This window comes from Vipera berus (genome assembly GCF_964194415.1).
Source record: "Vipera berus genome assembly, chromosome: 7".
NCBI lineage: Eukaryota > Metazoa > Chordata > Lepidosauria > Squamata > Viperidae > Vipera > Vipera berus.
Genome location: NC_138209.1, coordinates 40,725,068 through 40,738,743, shown reverse-complemented (window position 1 = coordinate 40,738,743; position 13,676 = coordinate 40,725,068). Strand labels below are relative to the sequence as shown.

The following is a 13,676-nucleotide window of genomic DNA, read 5'->3' as shown; positions in this document are numbered from 1 at the left end:
AATGTGGGTTTTAAGATGTGAATATAAGGAAGCTTACGAAAGGATTGCAATTATTTGTGTTCCTTTGATGGATTCATCAGAAGCCCAGAGCCCTTAACTTTCTAGTCTACATAAAAACTGGATCACCAGAGGCTTTTCCATGCCATACCATGACCAAGCAACTCTTTATAGGATTTTGACAAGCATGTCTAAGAGGGCAATAGAGAGGGGGATTGATGTAATTTAGTTTAGACATCCAGAGTTACTGGGAATTAATTAATTATTTAATTAATTGTAATTCATACTGAAGGCAAACTGATCTAATTTTGTCTTTTCAACTCAACACATTAACTGAAGCTTAGTTTTAATTCAAAACTTTATTTCAAAGCTTGCATATAGCTAGTATTTTAAAAAAAAAACACACTGGGCTAATTCTGTACAAAAATGTTTCTCCAGTATTCATGCAAATAATTATACAAGTTATTAAGAAATCATAGCAAAAACTATGACTATAAAACTTCACCTATATATATGTATAATATGTATAGTATATTTGGAGAACTAGACATCAAAGTATACATAAATTTCAGTAGGAGAAATTCAGGAAACTTACGGTAAAATTGACATATACAATACACCCTTCTTTCAGTATATAAATAGTCCTCGCTTACTGACTGCTTATTTAGTGACTGCTTAAAGTTATAATAGTACTTGAAATTATGGCCATCACAGTGTCCTTGCAAGGATGCAATCACAATTCGGGCATTTAACAACTGTTGTGTATTAACTGCATGATGTTTCCAGCATGCTTCAATCACATGATCACCATCTCCAACATTCACAACAAGCTTGTGACAAATGAAGGAGAAGCCAGAAAGAAGTCACAAATTGCCATGATTTGCTTCATGGCTGCAGCTGGAACTGCAGATGTCACTTTATAACATCATTTAGCAATAGTTTTTAATGCCTATTGAGGTTGGTAAGTGAGGACTACCTTTATTTTCATATCTCAAATACCAACTGCTAGGGAATACCAATTAAAAGAGAAGTAGACGTTTCCATTATTTCTCCCTAGGAGTTATGATTTATGATGCTGCCTGGGTTTCATGAGGCATGTTACTGCTGTTATGACTACTAATAAATGACCTCATCTTTAAGGAATTTGTCCAGTCTTTTACAGCTGACTAAATTGGTAATCTTCATCACCTCTGATGACAGTTAATTCTATAGTTAAACTATTCATTGTGTAAAAAGTATTTCTTAATTATTTATTGTGTAAACAATCTCTGGAAGAAACACAAAATCTCAGTCTTGCCCATGTGAATGACATGACCCCCTTGTGACTTTACATCACTACCATGATTCCCACAGCAGCCATCACCATCTACATGTTAACCTCCACACATTTCATTTCAATGAATGATCCAAATTCTAATCCTACCCACATTTTCTGTATTTTGATAATTTTATATACTTCTATCATATCATCCCTTATCCAATTCACCTGTTACCCAAATCCTTTATGTAATTTATGTAGTAATGAATTGTAACTATTTTGGCCATACTCATTTGCATATTTTCCCATTCTATAATACCTTCTCTGTGAAATGAACAGATACATACAGTGTCCTAAATGAAGCCTCACCACATATTTATATAGCCATATATCTATATTCCACAGTTGGCTCTAACATAACATATGCTTTGCTCTTCTTAAAAAAAACAATCATCATCACTTTAATGCAATGGTTAATCTGATGGACCAGGAAGGGATGAGACTGAGGTTCTAGTTCACCCTCAGCCATGGAAAATTCCTTGTTACCTTTGAGCCAGTCACACTCTTACACCCCAAAATACTATACATTTTGATTTTGTAGGAAAAATATAAGGGGAAGGCATGCACTGTTCACCATCTTGAGCTCCAGGAAGAAAAATGGAATGTGCAGTTCTTGGTACTCTGTAATCATGTTATCCAGTTCAGAAATAAAAGGTCTGCAAACAAACAACCAAGCTCAGAGAGCATCAAGAAATCTATAGCTACTTAATAGCTAAATAAAAGATAATCTCTCTTATTTTTTTAAAAATGGAAGGTAATGGTTAGGATTTTAAAACTATCAAAATGATAAATGCATACAAAATAGAACGAAAATGTCATATAAATGCAGCACATATGGTAAGGAGATTGACCAAACCCCCCCCCCCCAACAACCCACTATTCATCTACTCTGTACTTTTAGGAAACGTTCTAAACATGTTGACATTGACTCAAAATACTTTGGGAGTGTTTTTATAAAATATCCAGGTTGTGGCTTATGTTTATTCATACTCAGTATAGTAATCTCATTCACTGAGAAACTGTGACTGTTTTTTAATAGCTTGTAGCTAATGCTGAGTGATTAATACATCATACTCACAAAATACACACAGACAAAATTATCAAAAGGTAGTAGTTTATTGCTACAGAAAACAGGAAACAGACACTACACGTTTCTAGCAGCTGCTCAAGAGCAGTTTTCTACTCTGCAAAATAAGGCATTGCAAATACCCTTAAGTAAACCAAAAAATTACAGCTTATTATTAAAGGTGTGATAATACATCAGACTAGGTTAACAAATTATGCTAAGTTTAAGCAAATCATGGTTTGCTTAATAAGCCATTTACATGGACTCATACAAAGTACAATCATGCGGTTAGGCTCATTCAAGATATCAAACCCGAACTAAAAAAGCCTAAGCATAGTTCATGGATGTGTATGTATAAATCTAGCTAGCATAGACACATCAAACAGATTTATTATCAATAAGCAATCCCCTATTATTTCTTCAGATGCCACCAGAAGGTCCCTTTCTGATATTATAAGGAACCTCTTCAAGGTTAATCAGAACTGGCAGGATAATCTGAGCAGATGTTCATATTGCACAAATGTGATAAATAAATATGCCAAATAAATGTATATAAATAGTGTACCTATTAGGTGGGGCATGACCCTTCTCTCAAGAAGATTTGCCCATCTCAGTAAAATACAGAATAATATTGACTGATATGATTTCATGATTACTATTCATTATAAATAAAAAAGCAAAGATTGTACTGAAATATTAAAACAAAAAATATTCATGTGGAGAATATTAGTTTTTCTGTGTTTAACAAAACTAAGCAAGGAAGAAAATAAGATAATATCACTGCTATGTCATTCTCTTGTTTTTATTACACTGCTGTCATGAATCTTCTTACATTTATAACATGAGCATAATTGAACTAATGGTAAGGAAATCAATATCCTATAGGCCCTAATAAAAATAACTGGGAATGAAAAGTGCTTTGGGGATCCTGTGAGCAAGATAGTCTCTTAATTGATTTACAATAATATGATAGTGACAGATTTTATTTTCCTGGGCTCCAAGATCACTGCAGATGGGGACTGTAGCCAAGAAATTAAAAGACGCTTGCTCCTCGGGAGGAAAGCCATGGCAAATCTAGACAGCACACTAAAAAGCAGAGACGTCACCCTGTCAACAAAAGTGCGTATAGTCAAGGCTATGGTCTTCCCAGTTGCAATGTATGGCAGTGAAAGTTGGACCATAAGAAAGGCTGAGCGCCAAAGAATTGAGGCCTTTGAACTGTGGTGCTGGAGAAGACTCCTGCGAGTCCCTTGGACTGCAAGGTGATCAAACCGGTCAGTCCTAGAGGAGATCAACCCTGACTGCTCTTTAGAAGGCCAGATCCTGAAGCTAAAACTCAAATACTTTGGCCACCTAATGAGAAGGAAGGACTCACTGGAGAAGAGCCTAATGCTGGGAAAGATTGAGGGCAATAGAAGAAGGGGACGACAGAGAATGAGATGGCTGGATGGAGTCACTGAAGCAGTAGGCGTGAGCTTAAATGGACTCCAGAAGATGGTAGAGGACAGGAAGGCCTGGAGGAACATTTTCCATAGGGTCGCAATGGGTCGGACACGACTTCGCAGCTAACAACAACAACATGATGAGTTTTTGTTCTTAAATCATAGAAACAATAGGAAATAAAGAACCCAGTAATGGCTGGATTGGGTAGGTTTAGTGAATCATGACATGTGTGATGTCATCATGGCTCACTAGCACCCAAAACTCAAACAAACCCAATAAAGAACTTAAACTTGGAAAACAATATACAATTCAGAAAACTCTGTTAGTATTAACTAGGTAAGAATAAACACTTCAGTAATAAACTGACAATCTTACAAAATTTTCTCCCCTTTCTATTTTTTCTATATCTTTTCCTGTTTTGGAGATTACAATTTAGGGGTCAAAGTAAAATTATGTCATATCAAAGAGTCTATAGAGTCTAAACTGTGAGATTAGTCTCTGAGTGAGTCAGATCTTTACATCCATATGATGTCACTGCAGGAACATCAAGGAAATATAACTCCAAGTTTAATACTACAGTTGCTCAATGCTCATTGCTATCAAAGAAATATGAAGATTAACTATATTCTATGCTCCCCATTCAGATTTGGAAATTATCTAAACGAATGAAGCTTTTGTGTTACCTAATTCATTTTTGTTTGCAACTGTACAAAACAAGCTCAAATACAAAGAGTGAATACAGCTGCAACATCCGTTTAGTTATCAGGCACAACCACGTTGGCATATTTCATGTCTAGCTATGGCAATTCAAAAGAAGCTGGAATGGATTCAGAACGCAGCTAAAAGGATTTAAAGGGCATAAAAGAAAAGTGCTGCTTGTTATTATTTCATTATTTTAGTTTTTTTAATGTATGCATCATTTGCTGTCTCAGTAAACCTTACAGTACATTAATCAGAATAAAAGTCATCTAACATAAAATTCAGTATTTTTTTAAAAAAAATGTATATGAAGCAGTACTTGATAAAACAGTATCTGCCCTGTTTATCTTAGACTTAAGCCTAGTAAGCAGCAGCACATCAAACTGAACTAAATGAAGTAATTCAAGTCTGCAAACATGTGCCTGTATCATAATCTGATGGTGGTCATGAAACCTGCAGCTACTTTGACAGCACCCAGGATATTAAAATCATAGTTGGAGACTCACATATACCAAACCCAACTCAATCTCCATTACTTCTAATAGTGAGGCACTTCAGCAATGTGGCGAGTCCTAATCTAAACGATGCCTAACCTGGTCCAAATGATCCACACAAGACACCAGCACTAAAGACTGGCAAAAAGTCTGGAATTCCTATGAGTGTCCTGTTCTCCCAATGGATTTTCTTTTCCAAACTGTCAAAATTGTGTTTCCACCCCGCACCCATTTCTTCCTTGTTTTTGACTGACTGAATTCTTTCATTTTGAGAACTAGACCCTTGTGCTAAGAAAAAATTAGAGACACCCCCCCAAAAAATACATGATTTGGGAGAAAATTTGAGGGTGCAAGGAAGGGAGAAATAACACTAGCAATTTCTAGAAAGGGGTATAATAGCCTGCCTGCAGCTAGTACACACCATATTATGCACAATATGTTATGTCATATATCATAATAACTCCCAACCTTACTGTCAATCCTTGCTAGTAGCTTGAAAAGAACCTAGCTTTATTTCTTATAGAAAGGCAAGATGCTGGTTTACCAAACTCTTCTAATTGGTAATAAATCTTTAATAAAAGAAAATTTGTACTTCTCTAATCTGATGTTAGCTACGCGGAAGAGGAAGAGGAAAAGGAGGCTTCATTAGGATTCTCCCATTGATCATGATGGGAGGAAATGATTCTGAGACATACTGCATAACTCCATTTCCAAAAGGGATATAATATTTGGAAAGATTATTCCTTCTGCAGAAAACCACTCCTTAAGCCTTTAAGACAATTATGTTAATTGATCTTAGACTTTCTGTATAATTTGGGTATAGCCATGTTATTATTATTATTTTGCAGCTAGGTGCACAGGTTAAAATTAAGTTCTGAGGACCAGTCAGGGAGAAAGAATATGACATCACTCTTCAAACACTTTCTTATCTATTTTAGTTGACAGCCGATTCTGACTATAGTGATTAGTATAACAAACATGCGAAAAAAGATTGTGCAATCAGCTGCAACTCACTTAACAACTTTGCTTAGCAATGGAAACACCATTACCAATTTGGGAGCACTTCACCCTCTATGAAGTTATAGAAAGATATTTCTTCTTCTCAAAATCCATTGCTTATCTGTAAGCAAATCCATAAGTTATCAACTTTAAATCCTGGTGTCAGCAAAAAGTCTGTACAGGTACTAAAATTTCATTAAAAAACACATTTTAAACTTGATAAATTAAACCAGCTTTATATTCGTTCCTTTCACCTCTAAAAATTTTAACCTTTAATTTATTCAAATATTATCATAGGATTTGATCTCTCTTTAATTTTTGTTATGCTTTTTCAAGGCTTTAACAGGTCATTTTATAAATCCAATAAAAAGACATCATTCTCTTGATTTATCTTTTGGAGGTCCCTTTAATTTTTAAAACTTCAACCAGCTTGTTTTGTATATCAAGTAAAGTAGGAGTCTTCAAACTCGGCCCTTTTATGACTCATGGACTTCAACTCCCAGAATTCCTCAGCCAGCATGCCTGGCTGAGGAATTCTGGAAGTTGAAGTCCATGAGTCATAAAAGGGCGGAGTTTGAAGACCCCTGGAGTAAAGAATCCTTATCCAGGACATTTACTTGGTCTGACATTTGTATTTCCATTTAAATATCTTCTTTGTTTTGTAATCCACACTTTTAAAATACAGTATTTCTACTTCTACTATTTCTGCACCAAGCAAGATTTGTTTCATATCTTCATTCCTTCATTAACATCCTTTAAGCATAGTCTAATCCACAGAAGCAGATCTTGTTACGACATTGCTGATATTGTAGCTACTAATTTCTGGATCCATTTTTAGAAGAACTCCTTTACCATTTCAAATATTATAGGGTAGTATATCATTTTGTAAATTTAAGGTAGTTGTTAGATTCTTTTTGTCTGAAATCTTTAATTGCCTTTATTGTCCAATTTTAATTAGAAGGTCTCTAAGCTCTGCTATGATGTACAGGAGGCAAAATAATTTTGGTTCCCACAAAAAACTGTTTATGTTATATAGTTGGAAACAAAATCTTAAATTTCAATATTTAAAATTTCTCTGGACCCTTAATTATTTTAAAACTTTCTTGTTTCAAAATCTTATTTAGCTTAAAATACAGGAGGATCTGGACAGACTCGAACACTGGGCGCTATCTAACAAAATGAAATTCAATGGTGAAAAAAGTAAGGTTCTACACTTAGGCAGGAAAAATCAAATGCACAGGTATAGTATAGGTGGTACCTTGCTCAATAGTAGCAACTGTGAGAGGGATCTCGGAGTCGTAGTAGACAATCAATTAAATATGAGCCAGTAGTGTGCTGCAGCTGCCAAAAAAGCCAACACAGTGCTAGGCTGCATTAACAGAGGGACAGAATCAAGATCACGTGAAGTACTAATACCACTTTACAATGTCTTGGTAAGGCCACACCTGGAATACTGCATCCAGTTTTGGTCACCACGATGTAAAAAAGATGTTGAGACTCTAGAAAGGGTACAGAGAAGAGCAACAAAGATGATTAGGGGGCTGGAGGCTAAAACATATAGGGAACGGTTGCTGGAATTGGGTATGTGTAGTTTAATGAAGAGAAGGGTGAGGGGTGACATGATAGCAGTGTTCCAATATCTCAGGGGCTACCACAAAGAAGAGGGAGTCAAGCTATTCTCCAAAGCAGCTGAAAGCAGGACAAGAAGCAACGGATGGAAACTAGTCAAGGAGAGAAGCAACCTAGAACTAAGGAGAAACTTCCTGACAGTTAGAACAATTAACCAGTTATTATTATTATTATTATAGTTACATTTATATACCGCCCTATTCCCTGAGGACTCAGGGCGGTTTACAGGAAATTAAAAAATCCACCATACAAAAGTTAAAAAACCAAATTAAAAAATATTAAATTGACCCTGTATACTTAAAACCCCAATTAAAATTTCTCCTCAGCCTGGGCCCGAGAGCTCAAAGAGCCAGGTCTTCAGGCCCCGGCGGAATGATCGGAGGTCGGGGGCAGTCCTCAGCTCCACCGGCAGCTGGTTCCAGAGGGCAGGCGCTCCCACTGAGAAGGCCCTATCCCTGGGTGTCAATTAACAATTAACAATTAACAACCTGCCTCCAAAAGTGGTGAATCCTCCAACACTGGAAGTTTTAAAGAGGAGACTGCACAGCCATTTGCCTGAAATGGTATAGGGTTTCCTGCTTGAGCAGGGGGTTAAACTAGATGACCTCCAAGATCTCTTCCAACTTTTTATTTATTTATTTATTTATTTATTTATTTATTTATTCATTCATTATTCTTTCAGTTGTTGAACTTATAATTTTCATATGATTTAGAAATATAGACAGACTCCCCAGATGGCTTTTCAAATTTGTTCCAAAGTTCTCCAATAACTTTTACATTATTACACAAGCTTGTTTATTGGATAGAAAATACAATAAGGTTGAATGAACATATGAAGAGATAGGAATGTAAAAAAATTGAAGGTGTCATCTACAATAATATGATTGATGTTTCAGCTCTTTTTTCTATCTGTCATAACCTTTGATTTTTCTAATGCCCTACCCTGGGGAATTAGAATTCAAATGAATTCAACAAATGCTGTGAAAAAAATAAACAAATATGGTTCTGCCAACAATAGATTTTCATTGAATATACAATTAAATTAAGACCATTTATTCATAAAACCCAACTGAATTAAATGCCATGTTTGAGATTTATCCAGGTAGTCTCTGAAAATTGACACAATTGACCAGAAGGGAAAAAAGTGATGTAAATAGCATTCACAATGTAACTTGTAAATGGAAATCTTAACTACCTGAAAGTAGACTTCTTTCTTCATGGGAAAAAAATCATTTTAATAACATTCTCCTCCCTTGAAAACTAGTGCTAAATGTTCCTAGAAAGCAAAGGAATATATTCTTTGAGTCCTCTGAGCTCTCTTTGACCAGCAATTGTGAACTAGCAGCTGCATGGTGTTACCTTTTAGAGGTAGGAAAATCAATGAAAACTGTAAAATAAGCTTAATTTATTTGGATAAAGGGGGGGGGGGAAGGAAAACAAAAACAACCCCAATATCAATACAATGTCTTCTCACTGACTTTGCATCTTCCGTTTGACAACAGCACTCCTCCCCCCCCCCCCCGCCTCTCAAAGTGTAACTGTGTGTACCTTGCCAAGGAAATGTCTTAGGATTCCATAAAGAATAAATTGAGTCAGCTTGGAAGAATACCACAATACACCTCTGTGATTAATACATCTCAAAGTTGCTAACCCATTTATTTAGGTGGTGCTGATGATGAAATTAACTGCAAAACTATTTCCTCTGCCCGGGTTTTCCCCCAGCGTTAAGCCTTTTTTTCCTTAGTTAAGGAAATATCTTAAATAGAAACCTAATTCAGAAGTGAAGCACTGCGGGATGCCTAGATGTAACAGTAAACTGGATTGACTGGTTATGCGGCTATCTTGTTAAAGAAGCCAAATTCCCTTCCTGAAATGGATTGTTTTCAAAGCAGTACAGGAATCTTGTCCATCTGGATGTAGTTCTATATTACTAATCTACATATAGCAAGCCTAATCCTGTAACACATGAACCATCTCCTGCCGTCTGCCAGTACCACACTGGAACAATTATTAAACAACTAACAGTATAATAATCCTCTAACAGCCTGAAAATGTTAGCCAAGACCCCAGCTCTTCAGACCTTAAACAGGGTAAGCAGCTTTTGGGGGCTGTAATTCTGCGAGTATATAATAGGTTCCCATAAAATGGCTAAAATATTAACAGAGCACTTCCTTGAAAAGGTAGCTTATCCTTTAAGTTGAACTGCCTGATGATAATGATATGTCCAGATAAGTCTTCTTGTGAACAACAGTAAGAAATCTGCCACTGTTTTCTTCTGTGTACATCCATTCGTTTAAGGACTAACTAGGACTAGGAGTGATCCTGTTTAATTTCCAAATCCAGATGAGGTTGACTGGGTACTGCCTCTTTTCCCTCTAAACTGAGTAAGTTTTTCTGCTGCTGCTTTTAGACTCTCATTGCCCCAGAATGCTCCCTACCAGCTAAGCTCAGCCTGTTTGTTTTTCTGGGGAGGTGACATTTCTAAACAAAGGTCTGGACTGCAGCCATGGCCATTTATACATCCTAAGACTCCTACGGCGCCTCTGTGGGATCTAGAGACATTCTTGGAAGTAAAGATAATAGTGGAGGCTATCATGTTGCTCTGAAGCATGCCAATTCCATCAGTATTTAATTTTAAAGAATTAACATATGGTGACTTTAGCTAACTTTTACTTTAAATGCTTTTTATTAAGATGATCAGTAGATACATACTGCAGATGCCCCAAGTATTAAACCAGTTTTCTCCTGGTTTATATTAACTCCTTCCAAACATTTCCATATGTAATACAGCAGACTGTCTTTCTTGCACACAATTTCTTATGAGAACAAGAAACCAAAAAATAATAGGCCTTTATTCAAAAGATTATTTAATATCATTTTCCTTCTTCTTTAATGATAGAAACCTAATTTTTATTCCTTAAATATCTCTTCCTTTCAGCACAGTCAAATTTCTCACTCTGGCTAAATGTGCAAATTTCTGCAATTCCATGGTGTGGATAAAGATGTATTTATGTTTACGTATATTTATATTATGTTTTCATACCGATGACCCCACTGATCTTAAAGATTAGGATCAAAACTAAGTTTATTTGCATTTAAATATTAATTGAAATTAAGTCCTTGGGACTTATTTTGTAGCTTGCAAATAAAAAATTGTCACTTCTGATTTTAATTAACCACAATCTCAGATCTGGAAATTATGCAAACTTCAAAACCCATGATTTCACATTGATTTCTCTGATGCTGTTACTACCAATGAGCATGCCAACATGGTATATGTTACCTTTACTTAAGATTAAAGACTTGCCAAGTGCACAGAAGAAATAGGACAACATCAGCTCAGGGTGTACTGAGGCTTATTTCTAGATATTCACAGCTTCTACTAAACCATTTAGCATGATTTGTAAATAAAATTTTTACGTAAGTCAAATCAACTATATACGTAGGTGAGGAAAGTAGGTGGGAATATGTAAACCTGCAATTAAGGTACATGTTGCCTTTGAGTTGTCAATATCATTAACATTTATAGTTATCTGATCTGGTAGTTTTTCAAAGACGCTTGTGGAAAACTGCAAGACCACTCCCAGAATAATAGGATCAGCGTCGTCCAGATGAACCAAATATGAGGGTAAAGGTTCGTTCTCCGTGCTTGTGGGTGGTTTTCTGAACGTTTTGTTACCAGGCTAGGTAACATCTTCCCTGAACTTAGTTAAGGAGATTTTATTGTCTTTGAGATTTGATTGTACAAAGTGAGTCAGACCTCAAATTATATGTTTAGGTTTCAAGCAATATAGAGCATTACAATTCCTTGACATCATCTGGAGGATTACTTTTGCCATATTGAACTATGTACTACTGGTTTTTCTTGGTTGATCTAGAATACAAATAATATGTATCATTAATATATTCAATAATGTTTCTTTATATATTAAAATACAATTTATTGGCTTTCATAAATTTGCCAAATTTATTCATTATATTAGAGCAGGGGTAGGCAACCTTGGCTCTTTTATAGATGATGATGATGATGATTTAATAATAGCTATAGAATTTGGCTGTTAAAAATTAAAGACATGTACATAATCTCAAATACATGATCACCATTACCACAGGAGCTAGCAATCAAGAAATCTATAGTTTGTCTCAAATATGATAAGCTTCTTTGTTATATGGTAGATGGGATGCTCGAGTTTCACAAACCACAAAAATGAAATATAAATCACAAAGTAGATTATTTTTATCTAGATACAATAAGTGAAATTAAGCCTGCACACTAAGATTGCAGTTTGGTACCACTTATCTAGAACAAATTGATGTATTTTAAATTGTGCTGAAGTTGTTCTAAATAGAAGAACAAGAATTTTACAACACAGTGGGGAAAAATTGAAAATCCCCATTTCAGATGCAAATAATAAGGAAGAATAACAAGGCATTTGTCTTATTTCTGTTTTATCCCCATCCTCTACAGAGTTGCCACTCCTTTTGGTGGTTTTGAAAGAGCATCAAAGCTTATCAAGTACAAAGTCCCAGATTTTAACTTTCTGCTGCTAAATGATCCACGATTTATGCTCCTTGCTAACCCACTTTCTACCAGGAGATCATTCAACAGGACTCCTAAAGGTTGGACCTCTGAGAATATTCCCATAATGATAACTATACAGTCTACAGAAATCAATGGTGTTCCAGAAACAGATGATTTGTGAAAAGTAAGTGCACCACAAATCAGATTCAGCCTGGCAGTGTTTTAATCTTTTAATGCTCTCTACATCTGTTCCAACATCCTATTTTATGTTATTGAATGTAATATGATCTGATGATGCAGTTGTATTCTGGGCTTAACTAATATTGATATTGATTCCTAATACAAATAAAACTATGTGGCCAATGCATTCTTAAAAAAAACTACATTTGACTTTTTCTTCCAACCTTTACATTTTATATATTAAATATAATCTGAATTGATTCTCACTGGTCAATTTTTATATTAAGAGGTCAGATAATGATTACAATTTCAATGATATTACAAATTTATCTATCAATTCTAGTTTTATAAGACATGCTACTGAGTTGTTGTTGTTGTTAGCTGCGAAGTCGTGTCCGACCCATCGCGACCCTATGGATAATGTTCCTCCAGGCCTTCCTGTCCTCTACCATCTTCTGGAGTCCATTTAAGCTCACGCCTACTACTTCAGTGACTCCATCCAGCCACCTCATTCTCTGTCGTCCCCTTCTTCTATTGCCCTCAATCTTTCCCAGCATTAGGCTCTTCTCCAGTGAGTCCTTCCTTCTCATTAGGTGGCCAAAGTATTTGAGTTTTAGCTTCAGGATCTGGCCTTCTAAAGAGCAGTCAGATGCTACTGAGATATAGTAGCAAATGTTAGGTACTCTTGGTTAAACTACATATTTCAATGAACCCGACTGACCCAATGTGTACATGATATAAAATTAAACATGACATCATTTTGTGAATCTGAATGCATACTTACTATTTATGTTCAGATTTGAACTGACCAAAATAAAGAAAGTCTATACTTTTGTTAAGTAGGTATGCCACTAGGAATCTGAAAAAAACAATCCTCTCTGGAAACAATAAACTTTTTGCAAGTTGTATTTTTTAGAACAGCATAAGGAAATTGCAATTTAATATAAGTCTTTCAGTTTAAAGGTTGTCCTTGACTTATGACCATTTCTTCTGCAGCTATTGGAAATTACAATGGAGCTGAACAAAGGGACTTACAACCCCTACCTACTTATGTCCGCTGAAGCGCTCCACCTTGCAGTCATGTGGAAAAAAATGAATGCTCTCTCCTCCCACCCTGCTGGTTCTCTCAGGTTTTGGGCCTGCCTCCCACACTGCTTGGTCCTACAATCTCCCCTCCATCCTCATAATTTCAGTTTGTTACCTTTTCCATAGATCTTCTTGAGGGAGCAGTCGATCTGCCATGTGGCCTTCCTAAACAGAAACCGCATGGGACCATCCAGATAGCAGATGCCATTTGGGGAATGGCTACAATGAAGTGTGGCCATTTGG

General features: G+C 35.9%; 1 protein-coding gene across 1 annotated transcript in view; it reads left to right on the top strand.

Moving 5' to 3' along the window:
• Positions 1 to 12,410, top strand: part of MYOZ2 (myozenin 2) — a 32,501-nt gene extending 20,091 nt beyond the window's left edge. The window contains exon 5 of the mRNA XM_081332076.1: positions 12,114 to 12,410. Within this exon, the coding sequence (XP_081188202.1) occupies positions 12,114 to 12,348 (235 nt within the window). The 3' untranslated portion in view covers positions 12,349 to 12,410. The remainder of the gene's footprint in view (positions 1 to 12,113) is intronic.
• The last annotated feature ends 1,266 nt before the right edge of the window (positions 12,411 to 13,676 follow it).